Below are 26,037 nucleotides of genomic sequence, written 5' to 3' on the forward strand. Positions count from 1 at the left end.
TAAGCACTTGCATTTTCCACTGACATCTGGAGGATCTGCATATGCTGTGAACTTCAGGCCATGTATTTGCTCAGGTGTCCATCTCTGGGTAATAAATAACCACATACAAATGCACGCACACAGAAACAAAATGGGCACCTCAACGACATGCATAGATTGGAAAGGTGAAAACATGGACCTGAACTAACTTCTAACCTTTTTAAAAAAAAAAAAAAAAAAAGTGCATGAAAATATCACCACAAAAAAATAAATGAGTTCCATCTCTTAAGGAAGATTAAATCACTTTTACAAAAATAAAGGTCATTGTCATCACATGTAGTAATTAAGGGTTTGTAGGTAGCACTCACAAAATTAGTTTAGGCTAAAGCAACTTTAAGGATTGCTTCACTTCTATCAGGATGGATTCATGTCTTATAAATTTGTCAACTAAAGAACATTTTCTTTGCAAGAACATCACCAATGTTGCTGGAGACCAAACAACTATATCCTCTATTTAAGAGTGCTTATAGTTACATCTACTTAACTTTGTCATGGACAAGCATGAAGGAACTGTGTTTGCAGCTCACTAGACTGTTTCACGTTAAAATGTGACAGAGGTTGCAGCGGTCTTTCCAGAAGCTGACTGATACAATTCCTTACAGTGTAATGAGTACAGGTATCAGTGAAAACAACAACAACAACAATAACAAAAGAGGTGATGTTAATGCTTTCATTTGAGATCAGGCATCTCTTGAATGGCTTTATAAATTGTTATATTACCTGGAATGCTCTTGTAAGTTTTGTTTAACATGTCTCCCACTTTTATTTATAGTAGTATTATCACTTCCAGTTTCCACTGAAATTGGGACATAGAAATATTCTGGAACATACACTTTAAAAAAAATAAATAATGAAAATAGAAAATTTGAGGAAAAAGTAATCAAGCTTAAGCAAAACCAACAAAGACCCAAATTCAGTAAAGCATCAGCATTTGTGCTCAACAGCTTAACTTTGTTCATGTAAGAGACTGTGATTTAGGAATAAAATTCTTGAAATTATGTTTAACTGCTTTGCTGAATTGGGACCTTATTTATAACAAATGTATGTATTGAACATCACTCTGCATAGACATTTACATATTCTAAACTATGTGTCAAGTATGTTACATTAACGAAGCTCGTAATATGGACTGACTACAATACATATCACTAAAAATTATTTGCTACTTGCAAGGTATGTTTCTAAAGAACAATAATGAAAAAAATGTAATTTTAAAAAAACTTTATCCTACTATCCTACTTTGACCTGAAAACACTTTGGGGCTAAATTCAGCCTAAAAAAGGAGGCGAGGAACTAAAACATGCTTTTGTTTGCCAGATAAATGCCACACTCTGTAGAAAAGCCTCCCAGTACAGGGAGCTACTGAATACAGGGTTTGACTGCCAAAATGCTTCCCAAGTTCCAGACTGCTCTCTCCAGCTGAACCTGCACTGGAAGCTTTTACAGAAGGACCCTCTTCACTGTTGTGACAAGAATAAATTTAGTCCATTAACTGTGACACTGTTCTAATTAACCTGCTAACTTAAAAGGCCTCTCAACACCCAAGTTCCATAAACATTAAAACCCAACACCTCAAAGGCATGGATTCAGAGCAGAATCTGTTTCTAGGTAGTCATGTAAATCCAGAAAAGTTCTAGTGACTGAGTAAATTAGTCTGTATTTGTATATGAGCAATCACATCTGAAATGGGCATTAGCTGTGCACATAGGATAGTAGGAAAGACAAAGGAAGAAATACAATGTAAACACAAGGAGCTAAACTCTCCCTTGCCTGCCCATGCTGTTATGTTGATAGGAGGGGAAAGAGGTATGACACACCCGTGCGGAGGAGAGCAGGACAGGTCTCTTGGCCAAGTCACTCAGTGTGACTTTGAGGTTGAAGTACAGCCTCCCAAACCTGCCGGTGCACATGGCAGTGAGCAGCAAGAACTGTCTCAAGTGCTGGCTGCCATCACGCTAGAGAAAGAGAAGCAACAAAGCGTGCTGAAGTGCGAACAGCCCTCTGCTTGCAATGCCACATCTCGTTTCTGCACCCCAGCACTGGGAAAAGCAGGTGTCGATTTTGGTCCTGTATATGGTATCAACACTTTAACTGAATTGGCATCAGTCAATCTTTTGCTGGGCACTATTGCTATGGTTAGATAAGCAATAAAAACATTTCTAAAACTGACAGAATGTTTATGCTGCCAATTTTCAAGGCACAAAAGATTCTTAAACCAATTCAGGCTACATACCAATTTAAAAGAAATTAAATATACTGTTTCAGCAACATCTATGAATAACCTATAATTAACTTCCCTGTAAAGGTGACATGAGTCAAGCAACTAGAGTTCACATGCAAAAACCTAAAGCAAATCTAGTTACACAAATGACCTGAAGAGCAATCCCTTGGAATGACAGAGACAAACATACTAGAAACATGTGCACTTCAGATATATTTGTTACGGATGTGATGCTGAATCAGGATTAATTCCATTAGTATTGATTTTATACTGATATATCTCTTGGAGTAATCCATTGAGGAAATCAAGCTCAGATCACAAAAATGATCCCTCATTGATATATCCCAGTGTATATGGATTGGTGGATTTTTTGAACCTCTTCATTTTTAATAATATACATTGCAACTATAGTTGTGATTTCCTTTCATATATCCAACTGAAAAGAAAAAGAATTAAGACATAAAAATTTTATAAAATTAATTTGCTTTTTAAAAGTAACGCGGTCACAAAAAGCAAATTGGCGCACGTGAGCCCCAGAACATACAAAAGACCTAACTCTCTAAACACTGTCATTATAAGAGAATGACCAAGGTCCGATGTCTGTGGTTCTTCATGCAGCTTTTGCAGCTCTTCACACAGTGGCGAGAAATGCTATGTATTGGTTTCTCCGAAAATGCCTTCAATCACATTCTAGGTCTATTTGAATCCCTCTCTCTTGCAATGTCAACATCTGGTGAAAGGAACTTGTCTTCCAATTCTGCCAAATGTCAACTGATGCTCTGCCAGGACGCACCACCTCTTCTTATCTGGTTGTTGTCAATAGTCTGAAACAGGCGAGGTGGTTTTACAGCCTGGCTACTCATCAAGGCTGCTTACGGTGTAGATGAGGCATGATACTTGACAAATGCAATTGCCGCCAGCTCTTTGCAGAATTCTTCCAGCACAATCACGCCCTCTAGTAACGTCAGGTGGTCAATGCTGAGAAATAGAACAAAAATCAGCAGAGAATCAGGACTGGCACACAGAAAAACCAGCCGTAGGTCTTGGAGAACAGGCAATGTCTTTACTCACATGGGCCCTTCTGGCTCCAAGCCCAGCAGGCGTTTTCTGACCAGTAGAAGTTTGGGAGTGAAATCTGGGATGCGCTGGATTCTAACCATGAGGTCCCCAACGACCTGTAAAGCATAAAGAAGCCATCAACACATAAAGTTAACACCTTTGCAGCAGTGCCCAGGATACAAACCCACTTCAGCACCCTCACAGGCTCACAGAACAACATGCAGGGTACCTGCTCTGCCCCCAAAAAGGGTGAGTGGGCACGGAAAGTAGAGAGGTGCAAAACTCTTGAGCCTTACTTGCTTTTGCCACAAATGGCATTATTTAATTACGTCAATGATTAATTTGTCTTAGTAAATGTCGATGCAGGCAATTGATCAGTAAATTCCTGGGTTTAGGGAAAGCACAAGGGGAGAGAGTGAAGATTACATTTTGAAATGGGGATGGCTGCTGGGAAAAAGGGAGCTAAGCCCTCTGTTAGCATCGGGCAAGCACCATTAATAGGCTCCTGACCAGCTTCATAACAGCTGGTGCGTGGGGTAGGTGAGGGATCTCTGACTGAGAAGGCTGCAGTGTGACAGGCGCCCCGCCAGCACTTCTAGGATGCAGGTCTGGCAGGAAGAGAGGGAATCAGAGAGGAAGAGGAAGAAGACTTTCGATAAATCCAGGACTTCATTGTCAAGAACAGCCTTCATCAGGAAAAAAACCCAGGATGAGCAGAGATATTCATCCAGGCACAGGGTATTCAGGAGTGTCCTTTGCTTGCGTGTGAATCAAAGCCATCTTTTTCCCATCCAAGTGCAAACCTGTAGTTGGCCTGTTCTTACAGCACTACCTGACCTTGCCTGCAAGCAACAACAATGTGACCTAGTCCAGTTTAAAGCAACGTCATTGACAGAGGGGATGTTTTGGCCTGTACAATGAAACTAAGCAAACAAGCAATTACCAAGACATGAGGACACAGAAATATATTTTCCAACATTTATGGTAGAAAATCCAAAATCTTGATTCAAATCAAGAGCATAAGTATCTACTTTCAGTGAGAAGCCATTTGCCAACTTAAACTAGCCAGCAACTACTACCAGTAACTACAATGTTACCAAATACATCACTGCTGTATAGCCATATGTAAATATTAACTGTGTTTACTCACCCTGACAATAACAGAGAAGAGAGACCTGCAGCCAGAAGCTAGGTTTACATAAGGATCCAGAAGGTATTCATGTATATGAGGATGGGGAAACAAGGACAGTTTGGACAACACTGAGGTAACTTGTAAATTTACATCATAGGGCTGCAAAAAAAGGAAAACACAGTGCTTTTAGTTATTTTTGTGCTGGCTTCTTTTCATCCAGTCAGTGCTTATTTAACTACTAGAATCTTATATACAGGGTTATGAATATATAAAGAGACAAAGTTAGATTAGAAGACAGGCCAAAACCCTCTGCTTTCCACAATAGGAGTGATGTGAATGTGACAGCTAGGTGTTACATCTTATTATCTGTGTAACTGCTACAACCACTTGAAGCTTTTGCATACTTGTTTATTGTAGGATAAGTCCTCTTGTAAAACATTTCTTCAGTTCAGTAGCTAAACAAATAGCATAGAATCAGCCTAGATTAAACATCTGCTTGTTTCTCCTGGATAACTGTAAAGTGTACGAGCTCAGGAGACTGAGAGACAGAAATCTATGTTTACGGCTAATATTCTCTTCTACTTTCTTTTTTCTTGGGAAAAAACATTGCAGAAGGCCTGGCCATCTTGTGTCAGCATGCTACAGGAGATGAGACAGTCCTAGGCTGGGAAAGCAGCATGAAGTTCTGAGCTTCTTCTCTACCTCCTTTCCCCAAATCAACCAAATGGGAGAGACAACACTGTCAGATGCTGGAAGATGCTAATCAGTCATAAGGGAAAAAAAAAAACCAACCCTAACTTTCTAGGAAAAAAATAGTGCCTAGCTTAAAGGATTTTACCATTCTAGTAAGAAACTCATTTCCACAAAAGCAAGTATTTTCACCATAGCTTCTTTATGTTCCAAGTACTTTTTTTTTTTTTCCATCTTCGATTTTATCATCACAGTGAAAACAAGCCGACATTTTAATTCAGCCCAAAATTTGCGAACTAGTGGAATTTCCTTCCACATCTTCAGTGGTTGAACAGACTACATCGATAAGAGATGGACAGACATTCCCTTGGTACACATCTATGCCAGTCTGAATATGTTACCAGCACCCAGACAGTTTAACGTAACCTTGCTGATTTTACCTGAAGTGGATGACAGGGCCCTCATTCAATCCCTTTGACTGTGTATCAGCAGAAACATCCTCAGTGGCATAATCACATCTAGAAGAGGATGATTTCATGGCCTCAAATTATCATCTTTATGCTCTCAAGTTAGCATCCCACTAAAGAATTAGAGAACAGATTCTTCCCTTTACCAGGTTGTGAGATTTGGAAGAATTCAGCTTCAGATTAAGACAGATATATTTAGATGTATCTACATGTCTAAGCTCGCATTAGCCTACTCAACAGAGATCTGATACACTTGCCTACAGGCGAACATCTCATGCCATCCCAGGTACTCAAGAGTATCTGCTGATCTTCTGACAGTTCCACAGAGGGTGCAAGATCTGTGTTGTAACCACAAGCTTGTGGTGATGTCTCGGGCATCACAAAAATGGCAACAAAGACCTCAGCTCAGGCGACTGAGTCGAGCTTTCAGTCAATACAGTCAAGGAACCTGAGACGGTGATTCACTTCGCACTAAAGGACACACCTACTTGCTTTTCAGTCTAACAGCTCCAGAGACTACCAGTGCTGTTCTGACAACATTTCCACTGACTACACGTGGTCACCTAACTAACATTTAGGTACCTTATTCCCGAATTTATTACCACCCACTGTGGCATTGCAAAGGGAGTTGTCTTATAGATCTTTTGAAGTGAAAGCACATATTTCTCCCAGTTCGTGGCAGTTATTTCTGTACTTGATATTCCAGCAATAGATTCATCCCAGTCTTCTAACAAATGAAGCTTTCAGACCCTGGACCAGAGATGTTCTAGATAAAAGAGATTACTACATTTTGAGATATCGTGCAAAAGTTACTCTGCAGACAGAGACACAAATTCCTTCCATAAAACCATTCCACTGGCTACCTAGCTGAACTGTAGGACAAGGTCTTTAGAGTTGTCTGAGTCAGTCAATTCATTAGGAAGCTTTGAAGCCAGGAGCATTATCTGGTGTTCACAAGAGAAGGAAACAAAGTAGTACCACGTGCTGCATTGTTCAGACAGATTGCTGTTGCGATTTGAAGTAATTGAGAGCATTAAGGAAAGCTGCTTCTTCACACAGAGCTTTTATTTCTGTCCATATGTCAGCAGACTCAGTAAGACAGCCCTGTATCAGATAATATCCAAAAAAATTTCTCTATAACTAAACAGGTTAAAACCAGCAAAATTTGCAGTTCAGGAAATTCTTACAAAATTCCTGGGAAACAGTCAGTTCCACAGAAATGTATAATATTAACAGGAGGAAGGAGGTACTGTCTAGCAGATGAGGTACCGGATTTGAACAGCACTGAAACAAGTTACTCCACTTGTGTGCCTCAGCTATCAGTTTTGTGTCAGAAACTAGGCTAACGATACCTACCACCTCTGCTAAGTTTTCTGATATCTACTAATAAAACCTGATAAAAACACAACTACCTATTATATTGTGACAAAGCAGAAAAGATATTGAACACAATCTGTAAGTAGTACTGTATCCCCACTGAAAACTTTTCTACATTTTTCACTTTGTCTGGACATTAGCAGCCATTATGTCAAATTTGTCATGGATAGGACCTAGGTTTTGTTGTTTTGGATTTTTTGTTTGTTTGTTTTTTCTATGTGATTTATGTGTTTCACTGTGAATAAGCCCTAGGAATTTCAGTTTGGGTTTTAGGACAGGGTTTTGGTAGGGTAATGTAAGAATTTACCTCTTCTGTCTGATTCAGGTAGTTGATGTTAATTCTTGTGGAGTCAAGAGCCATTTTTGACACCACATTTTGTAACACCTTGCTTGACTAACCCAAATGTGTGTCACGCTGACAGGTAATATATCAAAATGGGCACTGTGCTTCCATGCCAGATGCTACTTTTGTTGTAATTACACATATCTGACACTCAGGTGTTTCTTGGGGGATGCTCTTTACTTTTTATAATTTATGTGTCATTGCACAGACAAATTTTTTGTATCCATGTGGCTTGTTTTTCTTAAGAGCTGTTGATGCCCAGTTTTCTTCCTGACTCCAATGTATGACCACGTCAGACAGTGAAGTGTGCAAAACACATTTACTGAAAGCAAAATTCTGATAAGAAACAATATAGCAATGGACACAATTGGTTTTCCTTTCTGATTTCTAAATTATAAAAGTTGGTACTCTCGAACATCCTTCTCCCCTGAACACTTGCAGAGCTCACACAGAGGCGACTCCTGGCTTCCTGACGTGTTTCCTATGCATTTGTGTGTTCAAACGGCTCTTGTCCTGCTGACCAAGAAATGTGGCACCACCACAGCTAATTGTTTATTCTGTAGATAGCTCCATGTGCGAACCAGAAAAGAATTGTACAAATTTATGAAACCGGTACTATTGGATTTGTAGCAACTCCAGCTGGTATTACAGAGAAGGTAATCTAGACTTTCAGGGCTTGTTTTCATTGGCAAGAAAAGTTATCTTCTTGATCTAAAGCAGCAACATTGACTTGACTAACTTAAGTCCAGAGTTTAGAGAAGGCAAAGAAATACTAAGTTTTCACACAGGGCAACCTCCTTTTCACCTCCCTGAGCCTTCACTTCACTTCTCCCCAGAACGACTAGGTCATGCAGGCTGGCTAAATGCAGAAACAAACACATCAGGGAAATTCACTTTCTTTAAATTCCTTTGTATTAATCTGGGTCTGACATGTCACACCACCTTTTCAGAACAAGGAGCCAGTCAGATCCTATCTCATTTGCTTGTCCTTGGCAGCTATACTTTTATTGTTTGAAGGTAGTCAAACAGGAAAAAAAACTACTTTACATTGCAGATGGAAAAGGATACCTTCTAGAAACTTTCCATGCACTGGTAACAGTTTTTTCTAACTCTGAAAAAATGGGGAAAATGTTAGCAGTGATTCTTTCATCTTACACAGTGACGTAAACTGCTTCCTGAACAAGACTTCAGTGCAGTTCACTGAAATGTGGCAGAAGGGAGCTGTACAGTATTTTATGTACTGAAAAATGTACATGCTCTCTAAGTGTAAATGCTAGAAAATGAAAATAGAACCAGCAATGCTAGTACCAAAGGACTCCTAAGATACTATCTTACCCTCATCTTTTATCTTAAGGATATTCTTTTCTTACTCATCAATTTAAATGATATTTCTGGTCAAGAAAACATTTGGTACACAAAAAAGTGGCTAACAAAGAAAAGAGAGTTTTTGTTCTCTACTTTTTTAAGTTGATAATACTGATCACGATAACATCCTGCAATCTACAGAAACCTGCACCAAGGACATGGCACATTACACAAGAAGATGACAGCTGTGTGATGGGAATCCATGGGACTTTATGGAGATTAGCCCTTTAGTAGTGATGAAAGCATCAGAAATGGAATTCATAACCTGCTTTTTCTTACCTGATCAAGAATCCTGCCCATTCTTTCAAACAGGACTTTCAAGAAGTGTCCTTCAAAAAATGATGCTTCTAAATTGCACTTTTCCAAAGATCTGGGAGATCCAGGCCACTCCCACCGTAAGCAGATGACACAATAATCCCGGAACTAGAAAAAAGTAGTGAGGAAAATAGACTCAAACCTCCATGGAAACTGTTTAATTTCCTTTTAATAGTCCATACACCTTAAAACCATCACCTGTAGCTAAATGATAAATCTAAGCTCAAAAAGAATAATAATTCTAAAGTAAACACTATCAGTTTCCATGCAGGCACCTCATTTTCTTCTTGACATTCATGTTAATAGAGGAGTTTCAGAAACAATGAATGGAGAACAGAGCTCCCAAAAAGTAGCTGGGGCCAAAACACAAAGCAAAGCCAACAATACACATCCTGATCAGGGGTCTTGTAAAGCAGGAATTGCATTCATATACATTATTTTTGTCAGTCCCTTATCACACCTTCACTGTATTATGTGTAGCTTATCTTGCTATCCAATCTATACTGCTCCCCAGTTCCAGGACTGGAGAGGCACGTGTACATACAGGAGCTACAAATGAAAAGTACTTCAGAGCTTCCTCTTCCCTCTCTTTGTTTCCCATCACCTATAACTGTCTTTCTCAACCTCTGCCGCTGCCTCCGATTTGCTGTGGGCTGCCTGATGTCTCACTTTCAAGGAATTACACCTTGAAAGGAGCACAGGTTATAGCAGTGAAAATAAGGAACACAGGAATAAACAGTAGCAAAAGAGAGACAAAACAGACTCGGAAATTCTTCACTGCATGTAGCTTACCTACTTGTGCAGGCTTCCAGGAATAGAAATATGGAAGCAGAACAGCTATTTGGATGTAATAACAGCAATAGGCAGGGCTATTCTTAGGGGGGAAATATTTTAAGAGTAGCCATATCATTGTCAGGAAGTGACAGAAACCAATTCTGTTCTCTAATAACTCCCAGAATACTCTTTTTCCCAAGGCATGAAAGAAATACAAAGATGATATGTGTTTTCTGGCATCCAAGAATAAAACATAGGGGAATTTTACATCAACCATTGTTTCCTTATTCTCTATTTTCTCTTCCCTTTCTTTTCAGGAGAGACTACAGATAAAACAATATAATAAATACAGAAATCCAAGCTTCCCATCTTAAACTGCTGATACCATAATTCAGAGGTTATGGAATTTTTAAATTAGCTACTAAACATAGCGCTCTCAGTTACTCTATTCCTTTGCATATTTTTTTTCTATTCTGGAAGATTCACAGGGCTTCAATAAGAAAGCTGCAAATAAACAGTGATTGTCCTCTGACCAAGGAAACTTTAGATTATGTTTGTAAAAACAAAATCCACATTTATTTCAAAACAGTAAATCAAAACTCCCAACTTCAAACCTCAATGCCTTGGGCTGTGCATTCCCTGTGATGAGCCTTTATTTTTAAAATCCCAGATTGCATAACTCCTATGCAGCATTTTAATTTCCCTTTAGTCCTTTCAAACAGCTTGGCAGGCAATTCTCCAAGAGAATGCGGATAAATGCAAAAGCAAATTAAGAATCTATCTGCAGTTCAGATTTTCTCTCGGTGTATTATATGAATATTAATGCATTTAATGTCATCCATTATTCCCACTAGAGTAATACAAGATGGATTAACCGTCAAAAGATCTCCAAAGGTAAGTTTTCATTAGAAAATAAAAATTGAATTTTCCCACCTTCCATTACCAAAAGATGCATTTAGTAGAACTATTTATAGAGCCATTTGTACATTCTCATAAGCATTTAAAATTCTCAAGGACTAAGGAAGACTTCACCCACTTACTTGTCTGTGGGCATCTCTGAGGTAAGTATCGTAACCTGTACCCTCCACATGGTATGATGACTTAGCTTCATCAGGTACAAGACAGAGAAAACTACAGAGAAAAAAGGTACGTTAATGAATATCTATAACCCACAGAGCACCAGGTCGATACTTTCTCATCATCTGTAACAGTGTACACAATACTGAATTCTCTGGCCAATTAATCCACAGATTCTACCATAACTTTATGTGAACAGAGAATACAAAATCTGTTTAAGCACATCTATTCTAACTACTGTTTGTAATAACAAGATACATACTTCAGAACTTTTGTATCTAGCACTAGAAGTAAAAGCCTCAGTGGAAGCATTTTCTGAGAATTAGCAGACAGAATGGAGATGAAAAGGAATATTCATAACCAGGTCAAGTATTTGCTAAGGGTCAGACTCCATCTTACTAGTGCATATGGAAAATTTACTGATGAATAAACAAGCCAAAAGAGAAGGAGAATTACAGTTAACATTCTTCTTAACCTACTGCATAAGCAGTTTTACTTACCATAGTTTGTTGTGGTAAAAAATGAACATCTAAGAACATACAGGAATATTTGCATATAAATATCCCAGTTATGAATATCATTACCTTTGCCAGGTATGTAGTGCAACTACTATATGTCCTTATTACTTCACCAATATCTGACCTACAAAGCATCAGGAAATTCTGAATCTTATTAGAGAGGAACTCTCTTTAAAAAATAAATATAAACCCCTAAAATTTCTGGACAGCAAAATATAACTCAGTCTTTGGATTCTGTTTCCAAATTCCAGCTTTTTCCACACCCCAAGAACTGCTGGAGGCTCCTCGAAGATTTATATGCAGAAATATGTAGTAGCTGACTTTTCGTATGGAGTTCATTTTGTCTGAAAAAATACATATTTGCAAAACACTGCAAATCCTGAAAACATTTCTATTCACTGATGGAGACGACATGACGTGAATTTAGGAGAGGGTTCTTTGTGTCTTTGCTTGAAACCATGTCCACCACAAACTATATATAGCAGTACTGGGGGAAAAAGCGCAAGAAACGCCTATGCCATTCTGTGCTGACTGTCCTCAGGCTGCTTGCTTCCTTTGGCTAACACCTCTGATTATTTCTGGATAAGTAGATAGGTCAGCACTGAAATACCAGTGCTGCTTTGCTACCGTGTATTAACAGAGCAAACAGCGTTTGTCCTAATATTAGTTGCTAAGAGAATTACCATTGCTAAGTTGCTTAGAGCGGAGCCTGTCCTCTTTGTGATATCCAATTTGCAGTACATCTAACATGCACAAAGGTATGTTACAGGTGACAGAGATGCCCCTTGATTTTCAGGGAACAGGAGGTTATCTCTAGCATGGCAATTATTTGCTTTTATATATGTATTTAAGGAACGTTAGGAAGTTTGAGGGTTGTTTTCCCGTAAAACATTTATGGCAAGTCTCCCCAAACTTCTCCTGGAAGGTCAAGTCCTGTAATAGCAGTTTAAGTATAGCAAATATTTTTGAGAAAAGAAAGTTTTATAATCAATAAGGCTTTATTAAGAATTCTGAGTATTCAACTAGACTATTAGCTGTAAAGTTCTTCTGTTTTTCTCATTTATGTTGAATTATTTTTACTTATTGTAAGCTCTAATCTTTCAGGAGTAGCTTTCTGATAAAATGCCACATAATTTCCTTCTGTGGAGTCATTTTACCAGCTGGCACTGAATAACATCCATTACAAAGTACATTTGCACAGTATGTGCAGACACCCACACATTCAGTGATTTCTTTAAGTGTTTGTTTCAACTTACCTATTTACAATTTTGTGAACTTCAGTCTTCCCATCATTTTTTGGATGTTCTGGACTGACAGGTGGAGAAGCACTGAGCCACTCTTGAGTTGACAATGTATTATCTGGAGACAGATCAGTAAATAACGGATCTTCCTCTAGGTCTCTGTGAGATTATATTAGACAAAACCAAAATCATTCACAGAATGTTATTGAAGGCAGGAAAATCTCTGGGTCAAAATGTATACCTTCTATTTTTCTTTGAACAGCTAGGATGTTTTCCAGAACACTATCATATGCACATCTTTTTACCGAATTAATATACAGAAATACCAACTTTTACAAATACCCAACAAACTGTGTTTTGAAGAAAAGCATAACTTCTTGATGTGAACAACAGAGTAGACATTTTTGGCTCCTACAAAATCACTGCATTAAATCAATTCTTTAGCCACTTTTTTTACATGAGAGAGTGTTATACTTCAGGAAACCATTATTTTAGATAACTCAGAAATATCTAAATTAGAAGCCTAAAATGGCTGGTGTGATGAGTTCTTATCCCTCCATCAGTATAAAAAGGAGTTACATGAGTTACGCACGGTATTTAAAAGGATTGTATGTAAAGTGTCCCAAAGAAGTTCTTCCATCAAAAAATGATTCAAGAACATAAATGTAAGCAAGACACCTAAGTGACTGACTTCAAGAATAATCTCACTGAAAACAATGCAAATATGCATAGACTTAAGCTAGGTGGATGCAGAAGTGAATTGATATATGAAGACCTTTGAGTGCCTACTGTTCTGGAAAGAGGCTTTTGATAATTTTAGCTGTTCTGTTACTGTTCTAAAAATTTCCATTAAGTTGCTGATATAATAATTCCTGCATCAATTTATGGATATGGATTAATACATCGACCCCTCAAACTGCTAGCTACCTTCACTTTTCTTTCAATTACTGAAAAAAACCCTGTTTTGTTCTAAAAATAAGGATTCAAGTTAACTGTTGTGAAAATTTCCCTTAAAAAAGAAACTTACACTGCTCCTGCAATCTGTCCATTCTCTACCACATCTTTATCTTCTTGACAGAGAGGCTTGTATTCCATATAGTTTCTTTCTTCTAAATTTCTCAGAACCAAATTATAAAGAATGTGCTCATTGGGTTTTTGCAAAAGGTGCTCAAACATTCGCAAAGTCATTATGCTGATCTGTAACATAAAAAGTAAAAATTCAATAAAGTGATGCACCGCTGCCTTACGCTTTTTGCCTTATATCTGGTTTGTACATCCTAGAATGTTGCAATTATTTATTTACCTTAAGGAAGGAAGCAAAAATCCTAAGAAAAATTAGGAAATTGTTATGCTGAATGTGGTATAAACATGGATAAGAGTTCACATACATTTGAAAATCAGTATGTGGAGGTATTTTTTTCCTGTAAAATAAAAACTGTTCTAAAATCTGCCAAAATAACAATACAAAGAACATCCGGAGAACTTACAACTTAGCTTTCCATATTACAATCAGATCCATGCTGGAAGATGGTTAGCCTTGTGCAAGTGAGACACAGAACAGGACTTCAAGTTGCTAATAAATACACAGAGTAAAACAAAGCAATACTAGGACATTGTGACTAGAACTATAAGCTAAGATTTTAACATGGAGATATTATGTAGGCTTTTAAAAGGAGACTGACTTTAAGCAATAAAGAGTTTTAAAAACATCTTTAGAGTGCTTAGCTTTGCAAAGATACAGGTAATTCATTCTGACAGGGTGAGCAGGTAAGCATGCTGAAAAAAATGGATATGTGAAGGCACAGATCTGTATTTCAGGCAAGCTTGGGTTTTATTTGAAAAAACAGAGGCTGGAAGTTGTTTCATGGAAAAAAATGAAACAAGCAGCTCCTGAGGAGGGATTTTACTGAAGTAAATTATTTTAACAATGTTTACTGTGTAGTAAAGTGCTTAATGTTATTATATCATCTTTTCATTGACATTGCGTATATTCTCTGACCACACTTACTTTATATAAAAAGAATAAGTTTTTAACTATAACTTAGGTGAGAACATGACAGAATTGACACGACACGGAAAATAACAGCAATACAACGTATAACAAAGCACAAATTAAAATGCAATTCCAGAAACTGATTTTGCCCTACCTTACAGATGAGCAAGCCTAACTAGATATACATAGGGGGCAAGCAAATTTAGCAAAGAATCTTAATTAATGGGAACAACGTGCTAGCTGGAGAAAACAGCTTGACTTTCTTTTTCTACAGGGAGTTTGTAGGGCTGGCAGTCAGAACTCTTTTCCTTGGCAAAAAAAGTTAGCTGACACAAATATGAAAAGACCTCACATTGGCGTTTTTACAGACTCTATGCAAGACAGAACTGGCCAGCAGACATTATTATATCATCATCACTTCTCACCTCATCAGAAATATGATCACAGTGTTCAATTAACCTGTATCGCAACGGATGTCTGTTGATGTCTGTCAAAGTTTCTGGCTCTCTGTGTTCTCCAAGTATAAAATAAACTGTTTCCTGCAGCAGGACATCTGAAGTCACTTGACGAACAATGCGATGCAATAGTGCAGTTGATGTGAGGATTCCGATCTCTGAACTGAACGAAAAAGTTCGTGTCAGAAGTGTAGTAGATTTCAGCTGAAAAAAAATGTTTGATTCAGACTCTGTTCTGCCATGTCTTGCAGAATGCTACTCACGTTTGCATCAGCTGGGGTTCCATAACATCAATGAAAAATCGTTCCCGCACAGCTTTTGCCATAGCAACAGCAGCAGTCTGAAACAAAAGTACAAAATGGTACATCTCAAACCCAAAAGCTAAGAAACAACTGGAACTACTTATTTGCTGAATACATTTGTATCATCTGTAAATATTTCAAACCTTTTGTGCCTCTTTGATGAGTTGATCACAGTAGTCAAACCATGAAAGAAATGAAATCAACGCTCTTTTCCCTGGAAAAGCAGATGCATCTTCTTTGTGGCTATAGGAATCCAAACTAGAGAATGCAGGGAAAAATACTTACTTAGTCTACAAGTAATTGAAGAATCTTGGACTTTATTCTTATTGAACTTAACAGAAAAAGTAATGATCTACTTGCAAGGAAGTGAACATTAAAACAGCTTTTCTGCCGGTGTCTAATAATCTGGCAGTATTATCATTACACAGGTTTTCAGTGGCATGCTAAAGGATACAGAGTACGTACAGCAGAACAACTCTGGTTAAGTATTTCTTGAGTCAGAAGGGAAAACTGATCATCTTAGTCTGTTCTCCCAGGAAACACAGACCACAGAAACTGAATCAGTAACTCCTGTAGTCAGAGAACCATAAAATGAAGGGAATTGTTCTTCTCTACTCTGTAAGCAACCCCAATCAAGTACAGCAAAACCACAGTCTATACATGAACTAGGTTGTTTCTTTCAGGAAAAAACATGTATCTCAATTTAAAGGATCTACAGAATAACAAATTCACCATTTTCTTTGGTAAAGCAGTCCAATAATTATTTATCTCATTCAAAGTTGTGGTTTTTTCCCCTTCTAACTTCAAACTCCAATGACCAGAAATTTTGGTAGTTATTTTGCATCTACCTACTTTTTGTCTCAGTACTAAAAGACCATGAGCAATTCATAATAATGAAGGCAGAGTGGGGAAGAGAAATGTTTTGAGAATCTAACATGCAAGCAGTTACGATAACAGGCATGTATCTTTTGCTTCATGCTGATGAGTTACGCAGTAACTCTTTCCTTCTTCTTTTTTACTGCAAAATTTTTGCAACAACAGCCTGTTATCAAAGACATCCTTTCTGCCCCCTGCAGCAGCTTACAGTGTTCATTGTGTATAGTGAGAAGTTTATGTTTCCTAAATCCTTAACATCTGAACAAGAAAATAATTTGTACCTGATGCTGCAGCTACACCGCTATAAATTGTGCATGTAAATGTAATTCAGTGGAAAAACCTGCCCCCCTGAGGAACCTCTACACAGGACTGTCAGCCAAACCTGGCCCCACATCAGAAATCAGGCATACGTCGGACGCCTGAAGTTGTACCACTATGCTGCAGCTGGGATCTCAGCTCTGCTCTTGAGTCTTTGGCATGGGGGTGTGAGTATTTTATACATCTCATCTACCTACAGGAAATTAGTTTTAGGGAGGGGTGTAAAGTCACCTTGGGTATTAAATACAAAAATAAAATTCTTACCCCCAGTTAATTGCCTCCACTGTTTCAATGTCTAAGGGATCCAGTGACTGAGGCAGGGCTTTGTAGAGGGTGGCCAGCCTGTCTGTCAACAATTCACATAAACAAGTGCTTTGAGTCAGGCACTTGGCAGCTGCTGGTTCTGGCAAACTCACCAAAAGCATGAGGCCTTCACAGGCCTTCACTGCTATCCGGCCGTCCTGGCAGAAGGGCATGGAAGAATTAATCAGAGGGTGAATGAAGCTCACTTGAAATCAAGAAGCAAACATCTCCCAAATAAAACCTCTCCATTCCCCCACAGTCAGTGAATGCATTTATTTTTGTTGCCTTTCCAGTGATTACAATTTATTTCTACTGAATTTGGATAGTACAAAATAAAGAATGTCACCTGAATCCATGTCAAATACTAAGAATGCAACTGCAGCCTTCAGGTTGACAGAACTACTGCTGTAGGTCAGCTTAAGACCAAGATATTAGACAATGTAAACTACCGCTTAACAATAACAAGGTACATCGATAGATTCAGTTTTCTGCCCTCAACACTGCTGTAGCAATTACAGGCTTACCCAGCCCTCCTCTAAGTTTTCTGAAAGAATATGAGGATGAATTTGAGGATGGTAAGACATGCAGCAGTTGTTTAAAGAAATCAAACCCCTAGAGATAGACCGGTGCCTTTACAAAAAAAGTGGGTTTGGTTAAGTCAGTACAATTGAAAGTAGTTTTTAAAATATTTTCTTGTGGTATATTTAAGCTAATGATTACCCTATGTAGCTTATCTGTGAAACATGTGACATCCTATACAAATTGCTCAAAAACCACCTACATTACCATCAACAAACTCAATTTTAATTTTCTAAAATAATACTTTTACTTTAATCTGAATTGGCAAAGAAAATTGCCAATTTACAAAAACTGCCTGCAAAACCAACCTCATTTTACTTTTTGTAGTTAAAATACAGTGTGTGCATACATATATATTCACTCCCTCTGCCCACTTCACATAGCATTCAAACTATTTCATTTTATCACGTTAAACAGAACAAAAAACCAACTCACGGGACTTTTAGTGAGGTTTAGTAGAGAATTCACTAAATTATAGTCTTGATTTGGACAAACAGTGGAGGACTCAGGTGATGATGTGACATTTAGTTCATCCAGACTGAAAGAGAGATCATCCGCCTGTTGCAGGAGGTCATCTTCCTTCTCCATTTGCTCCGCTCCAGCAGCACTCGGTGTTTCTTCAGGCTGAATGGGCTGTCCCGTGTCTGCTGGCAAAGAGTCTTGGCCTTTTATCATGTCCTCTGTGATTACACTTGCGGATCCTTTGGAAGCCATTGCTTTTAACTTACTCTGCAAAGCATTTTATTGGAATTACACGGTTGAAATTACTGTTGATCCTGAAGCAGAAATTTACTAAACGCAAATTTTTTACATCAACGTTTGAAGGAGCTCTCTACAAGGCTGGATAAAGTAACCATGTAGAATGTAATGGGTTGTAGAAGTGTGGAAGTTTTTAAACCTAGAACATTTTTTAATCTGCTTAAATTTCCCTTAAGCCCTGCACCACTTCTTTGTTTCAAGGCTGAATATGCCATCTACAAAGAGATGGCGTCTTTTTCTCTCCACCGCTGAAGGCACGTATTCACTTGATTTGCCCACTGTTTGATAGAAGTTTTTCATTTACCTTATCAGCGCACCTTTAGACCTCAGCACACACTACGAAACATTCCTTTCTAGGTTGAGGCTTCAAATTCATCTAATGTATGAAACACTATTCCAGCTGGAGTCATACAATTAAACTCATTCTAAACTTCTTGAGATTTTATCTTCAACAAGAAAGGGAAAAAAACATCTTTTATGACAGCAGAGTACTCTCAGGTTGCATTTCTCATGAACAAAAAGTCAAGTAGATTGAATGGACAGAAGATACCAGAAGTTAGCACTGGACACTGGATACTACAACAGATCACAGAGAACCTTCTCGGAAGCTACGCAGCATCTCTACTTAGCCTGAAAGAAAGCAACCCATCTGTCTTCCCATAAATCTGTCTCCAGCACATAAAAAGACATTTAAATTTGTGCTCTGTGATACCAAGAAGAAACTCACAGCAAGGCAAGAATTCAGTGTTCTTCTGGCATAAGCACAGGTGAATAATACTTTATTAGAACCATAAATTAGACTTCAGCACAAGACATTTTTGCAAGTGAGTAGTGAGATTATAAATCCAAATGGTTTCCCTCCTCTATATAACACCAAAATTACTACAAGTACATCTCAAGCATTAATAATTTAAAACAGTAACCATTTGGGGTTAATGGCGTTTAGTACATACAAACCAGCAGGGACTAACTACATGACAGTTACAGGCAGCAAACTAGAGAACTGCTGTGAATGCTTGCTGATTGATGTGCATTCTTTGTGGAGAATTTGTACTGAATGTTGTGATACACTCGTATAACCAATTCCCTGGAGAGGCAACCCAGTGGTAAAAGCAGCACACTGCAGGCTATAAAATAAGTACAATTTCTGACTACAGTAGAAAAATTACTCCTTCAACATATGGAGTTTTTTTACAGTGTGAAATGCATAAGGCTGCAAAGCAACCAAAATGTGTCTGTCTGAACCGTGTCTGTCTATCCCTAAATCTTCTGTAGTCCTCCAGTATCCTCCCATATATTTTATCAATATATGGGAATATCTGAATCACAGCGATGAGCCTGGCATATAAAGCAGAACTAAAGGCTGGAACTGCATTTCAATCCTGTGTTATACACTGCTGCTGCTGCTGCTGCTGAAGTAGCAGGCAGGGTTACCAAAGAGAAAAGCTACTTTTTTCCAAGAATTAGATAACATTTTGTAAAATTCTTACTTTATCTTACACCAGCTTATTTTCTCTGGACTCTTCTGTCATTTGAAAGGCGATAGTCTGTTTAGCTAAGGCATCGATGAGAAGACCTAACATATATAAATGTGTAAATGCCCCTGGAAATCTGTCCATAGCTCGTTACTCCTACGTTGCAGGTGACACAAAGCAGTCTGTACATTGAACAACACACAGACAGAGTTTTTGCATGTATTTAAGCTTCCTATTGTCTGATCATGCAATTCTGCAGCTTAGCTGCTCACCTGCCTCCTGCAAAGGTGCAAAACAGGATCCTGAATGACCTAATAGAAAAGGTTACATAAAACACATATTCAATGCTTTCTAATGAATTCAACATCAACAAAGAGCAGACAATATAAAAATACGTTTTTGTATTTTCGTGTTATGTAACTATCGGAGTTTCAAAATCTGTGGTGGATGATGCCCTAAGTTCAGACAGATTTAAAAAAGAATTCTGTAAAAAAAATCTAGTGATATCACAGCTAATAAGAATCTCCACTTAATGCATGGTGAGAAATATAAAGCTGGTAATTTGTAGTAATGAAAGTAGAAGTGAATACTGAAGCTATTGTTCATTTTATAAAACGAAGGTACAACTTTTTAATGGACACTACATTAGAACTTGTTTAAAGTCTCAAGAGCAGAAATCTAAACAGAATCAAGTGTCCCTTTGCATGGAACAATCAGTTACAAGGAGTCTCTCTCATAAGATGGGATGAGATAGGGCAACTAAGGAATAAACAAATAAGGAAAAACATGAGGTAACAAGGTTAGCATAAAATGATGACTGAGATGGATGTGGTAAGTCAAACATTCCTATGTATGTTCTTTCTCTCTACACAAGAACTAGGAAAACTCAGTTTAAAGGAAAGAATAAATTAAAGCCAAAATAAAATTAGTAAATGGATTTTAAAGGTTTAAAGAATTAGAATGCAGTTTTTCCAGTTCTTATTTCCACAACAAAAGTAATTTTCCCAAGAGATACAGTTATGCCATATAACCTCATTGCTTAAGCAATATAGGTGAAAGATTTTACTAAAATATAAACAGCATTCTATGAACAAACTATTTGATATGGAATCGTACAAAGGAAATCCTGGGTTTGTACATACTCAGTTTTTCATGTCCATAAAATACTGTAGAAACTGATCAGAAAAGTCAAAGAAGGAAGCCCAACTAACAGACTGCTTTGGAGAGATGAATCTGCATTTCGGTTTATATGTGTTGGAGATTTGAGAGAAAAATGCCATACAGAATTCTGTAAACTTATCCTTTAATGCATTTGAAGGTCAGAAACAGCTCTCAAGTCACAACAATAACACCTCTAGGAGGCATAGATGTGAACAACCAGAATATCGTATTCTAATAAAGGACAATTCTGCACCCCAAATACCTTATCTGGAAACAACTATCAGAAGTTGTAAAGACATATGCCTTAGGCTATGACATTTAGAATGATGCTGTGAAGAAAACCGGAGCTACTAGAAATGTTCTTCAGCTTGCTTGAACTCTATAGCCAGCATTTTGTGAAACTAGAGATCTCTTTGTGGAATCATCTGATTTTCCATGTCTGATTTTTACTACTGTAATCTTGCTATTTTGGGGAAGAACACTGGTATCTAACAAAACACTTGTGGTTCTTATGATTGGGTTTCTCAGGTTTGATTTCAAAAACCTGAGAGTATAATAGTCATTCATAAGGTTCTTTCCAAACCATACAACTTGCATAAAGTAATCTTGGTTTGGACTTCTACCATATTCTGCATGTAATTTATCTAGTAGTTTGCTTCTGAGTGCTTCCAATGTTTATATACTAACTTTTCAATCCTTACACCATTTGCACTGCTTGTACAATTACAGTGGATACAATGGCAAACAGGGTGGTGTTTAATTAAGGTTAAAAAACCCTCAAGATGGATTCTTTACTACTGACTTATTAGTGATATTCTTATATTCAGTGGAAAATAATGTATCTTTGCAGTTTAAAAGCCTCTGCTGTTACAGATCTTGTTTGTGGAAAGCTTGTAAAATATTCCTGGAGGACACACCATCTATATCTTTTCACCTCTGTATCACATGTTTAACAGATACTGTGTCACCATAGAAAACATGAAAGTGGGAACAGTAGGCATTTCTAAATGGACTTTTATAAATTAAACTTTTATACGTTCCTAAATGGGAACAGAAAGTCAGTCTAGAAATTCTTTCTCCTCCCACTCTGATTTCATCAATGCCACATGTTAAGTTTGAAGAGGGAGTAAAGATATTTGGCTTTCTTACAGATAGAAAATAATGTCATATTGTAGATTGTGAGCTGGCACTGCAGCTAGACCATATGTGCCACTACCAAATAAGGGCCCGATCCTGCAGAACACTTAGCAACTTGCAAGGTTTCAATGCCCCATGCAATCTGTCCCTTAGTCTTCATTGGGCTGAAGACAAAACAACATAAGAAATCCCTACTCTAAAGGAACTTTCACTACAAAGGATAAGGACCTCAGACAGGTATATTTGTAAGCCCTGAATGAAATTCTAGTAAAAATAATCAGATGTAACATGTCTCTGGAAGAAAAAAACCCCAAACTTATAGTATCACAGGAAAAAAAATCACAGAGTGAATGAAAACTAAGCTATGAAGCACAATGTGACACCTCCAGTTCTCTATTATGTTTTGTCACTGATGCAGTAGATACACCTGGAAAATTTTGATTTACTCACCTCAAGGAAGAAGTTGACAAGGTAGGGATCCTGTTTCAGCTTTGCACATACTATACAGAGAAACTGAATTTCCTCATTTTCTGTTGGTGTTGCCAGAACTTCACCACACAGCCTGATTAATTTCTGTCACATAAAGAAAAATCAACAATTAAGACAGGGAGTAAGCTAGAACTTCTTCCAGGAATGATGGACTGGCCTCTTTTTCTATATACATACTACAATGATGTAAAATTATTGACTTGAACATTTGCACTAGATTTAGATTACTAAGAACAAGATTTCTTTATTATTTATGACTTGCTTTGCAGTGGTAGTTCAAGGCTCTAATCATCAATACATTAAAACTGATATTACACTCGAGCAGTAAGTCACTTAACAATGGAAGAAAAGATACCATTAGCTATAGCAGACTAAGAGAAACTTGCCATGCAAAAACACAGTTTACTTAAAATTTGAACAGTACCTGCACTGGCCTATGCACATTTATGTGGGGAAGAAGAGGTTGCCGTATTCTTCCAAGAAGTTTTGTGTAAAAAGCCAAAACTTGCTGTTTCATTCCTGGAGGACACTGAAAGAAAAACAGATGAACAATAAGAAAAATATAGCAAATGTGGATAGAAACATAGATGCAAATTTGTCACTCAAAATCACTAATTAAACAGCAATAATTTATGCAAAAGTATTTTAAAAAAATCATCATGTTAACACATCACTTTTATGAATACTAACAGAGATCAACAAAAAATGTTCAATCTCATTACTGTTTTCTTTTTCAAATTGTTCATACTTTCAGTTAATTGTTCTAGTGAAGACTTCTACCAATCTTTTCAGGAAATATTCCCCATCAATAAGGGGATAATTAACTCTGAATTAACTGGCTACAGGTCAGCTGACTGTGCCACAAAATCTAGCAATTCAGTGAGTCAGCACATACAAATATATGATGATAAACTATAAATATCTTAATATCTACAAAAGGTTTTTTAAATTCATAAGCAATTAACCTTACACAGATAAAGTGTTTATAAATCCACAAATGTTCCAGGACAAGAGAAAGCTGCTGTTTTCCCTGAGATTTAGCAGAATATAAATCACAAATATCTGCAGAACATCCAGACCCATGTTCTACTGTCCCTCATGCATCACATCACAGAAAAGTACTTTCCTATCTCCATGAGATCTGATGGCTTGTGGTCCTTTATGTACTTTTGTTTCTAGCTAAATCCCCCCTGACTCTAAGGTATTCTACCATGCTAATAAATGCTGATATTCCGTAGGTTAATTTTAACCCACATAATTTCTCTCATCTGGTTCACTGCACAGGTGAATGGAGCATGGACGGCAACAGCCAGGAATGACAACTGTCTAATGTAATTCTCCTTCCAAGGTAATTATGCCTAGATTATTAATCCCTAGTTATCACTGAGTTGTGAAGCAATCCATTAAAAAGAATGGCAAAATGTGTACTACCAGGGTGCCTCTACACTAACGTAATAAGTCTAAGTGATTGCTGTGAAGGGATATTATTCTTTTTACAACAGATCTTTGCAACATCTTGCAAGCACTGAACTGTGTGTTTACTTCAGATGTATCAACTCACAAGTGGCAAAGTATAAAGACAGGCTGTACAAGAATTGCTTGTACAGGCATATTTGCATGAGTGGGAAATGACTTCTCTCAACTCTCAGAAACATACGACTAATTACCCCCTTCACATATGTCTCCATTTCATCTTGGTTTCTTGACAAAGTTTACAGATTACTGAACAAGCTGTATTTCTGAGCAAGTATTTTCAATACGTCAGGTAACCTAGCCTGATCATGCACTGGAACAGGTTGCCCAAGAGAGGGAGACTCCTTCTCTGGAGATATTCAAAACCCGCCTGGATGCAATCCTGTGCAACATGCTCTGGGTGATCCTGCTCTAGCAGGGGGGTTGGACTAGATGATCACTAGAGGTCCCTTCCAACTCTACCAATCTGTGAATCTGTGAATCATAGGACAGCTGGTATAGTAACAGGAATTATAGAGCTCTGGTCCTCCCAGAGCAAGGATCGTTCCAGTCTCTGACAGCTAGTACCCTACATTGTCTATATATGTAAATCAAGCAGATTAAGAACTCACGACGACATGTAAAAGGCTGACTGAGAATGAAAATATGGATAGCTCCATTTATCCTTGGAACAGCACACACCATGCTTTCCTAACTGCATCTGTACCCAGACACAAAAAGCTCTAGCATGAGGGCTGCCAACTTAATGTACCCCATGATCCATCCAACGCCATACCTTTCAGCTCATAAGTCTGCCAAGAAATATATCAACAAGAAAGCACCAAGGCCATGAAGTGCTAATTGCACTTGTGCCACAAACTAGACTTGAGAAGAACCAGACAACAGTGCCAAGGGCTGCACTCATACCAAAGACTCAGATGTTAAAGCTGTCTGTGGATCAGCTTAAATTAATGCTTTCTGACATGGAAGTCTCTCTGAGCAGTAACTCATCACATTCAGAAAAATTAAACAAAATTTGTATTTAATACAGAACTTTTCACCCAAGAATCTCCCAACACTTAACAAAGGACAGAGAGAGATAATATTGTCTTGTAGAAGCCAGAAAAATTCTAGACTGAACAAAAACGTTTCTCCTACTTCTAGCTTCACAGTCAGTACTATCAGAGCAGGGAGTAACAAATCTCAGGATTCTGCCTTAGTCAGGATCTCACTGGTTGTCTCACTTCTTTGATCTCACTTGTAAAAGACTGTTATTTGTAATATGTTGGGAACATAAGCAAACAGCTATTTGCTAGAGTTCAGTGTCCCACACTACCACCTACTGTAGAACTTCAGTCCCTATCACAATTAGCAGCTCACACAAAAGGTAATCTGCTCTGCTGAGAAGTACATACATCAGCTTTTCCTAATGTGTAGAGCGTCTCCAAAATCTTGTGATGTAGCAAATATTCCATACACGGTCCTGTTTCTCCTGATTCCCTCTCATTTTCTTCTTGAACTAGAATATCCAACATCTGTTCCAGGTGAGAAGGAATGTTTGTATCAGTCACAGGAGCTTTGTCATCTAAATAGAAGAGATGTGCAATTAAGAAAGATTAGAATATTGTCCTCACTTTTCTTAAGTTCAGTTCCAAATTTAAGATTTAAAAACATGACCACTCATTTAAAGACTCTTATGTAGAGTATGTAAGTTTTTTAACATATCTTAAATGGAACTTTCAGAACCATATCTGGAAACATAAAATGGAATATGCACTAGGCAGGTATCTAACCTTGCAATGGGGAAAAGGTGAAATGCCAAATTTCAAAACATTACACAGTCAAAAAAGGAAAACTTTTACAGCCAGAAACCAAGTTTAGGGAGAGAAACGTTCAACTCTCAATGCTCTGGTTAGTATCCACCTTGTCTTGGTAATTTCCTCTTTGACTCTTCACATAGTATTCTGAAATCTATAAACAGCCTCTAACATCAGCTTAATTTGCAGCTGATCAGTTCCTTTACAAACTAGATAACTAAATAAAAGTTTTTTTCTAATGATAAAAACAAAGAAAACCCAAACTCTGTGCTATTCTTCAAAAGTTTTTTGATTTGTCTTTTA

The 26,037-nt window shown here is 37.7% G+C and overlaps 1 protein-coding gene across 2 annotated transcripts in view; it reads right to left on the reverse strand.

The window, feature by feature from the left end:
* Positions 1-210: 210 nt before the first annotated feature.
* FHIP2A (FHF complex subunit HOOK interacting protein 2A) overlaps positions 211-26,037 on the reverse strand; it is a 35,033-nt gene continuing 9,206 nt past the window's right edge. Inside the window, exons 3-18 of one of the 2 annotated variants that reach the window (XM_075757829.1) lie at positions 25,333-25,502; positions 22,890-22,994; positions 22,427-22,549; positions 19,951-19,989; positions 17,880-18,173; positions 16,827-17,023; positions 15,512-15,626; positions 15,330-15,406; positions 15,037-15,229; positions 13,646-13,815; positions 12,634-12,777; positions 10,823-10,913; positions 8,973-9,116; positions 4,470-4,610; positions 3,332-3,435; positions 211-3,238 (exon numbers count right to left, since the gene is read on the reverse strand). In XM_075757829.1, the coding sequence (XP_075613944.1) occupies positions 3,133-3,238; positions 3,332-3,435; positions 4,470-4,610; positions 8,973-9,116; positions 10,823-10,913; positions 12,634-12,777; positions 13,646-13,815; positions 15,037-15,229; positions 15,330-15,406; positions 15,512-15,626; positions 16,827-17,023; positions 17,880-18,173; positions 19,951-19,989; positions 22,427-22,549; positions 22,890-22,994; positions 25,333-25,502 (2,213 nt within the window). In that variant the 3' untranslated portion in view covers positions 211-3,132. The remainder of the gene's footprint in view (positions 3,239-3,331; positions 3,436-4,469; positions 4,611-8,972; positions 9,117-10,822; positions 10,914-12,633; positions 12,778-13,645; positions 13,816-15,036; positions 15,230-15,329; positions 15,407-15,511; positions 15,627-16,826; positions 17,024-17,879; positions 18,174-19,950; positions 19,990-22,426; positions 22,550-22,889; positions 22,995-25,332; positions 25,503-26,037) is intronic. The other variant, XM_075757830.1, reaches the window with a different exon arrangement.

This window comes from Balearica regulorum, chromosome 7 (genome assembly GCF_011004875.1).
Source record: "Balearica regulorum gibbericeps isolate bBalReg1 chromosome 7, bBalReg1.pri, whole genome shotgun sequence".
Classification (NCBI taxonomy): Eukaryota; Metazoa; Chordata; class Aves; order Gruiformes; family Gruidae; genus Balearica; species Balearica regulorum.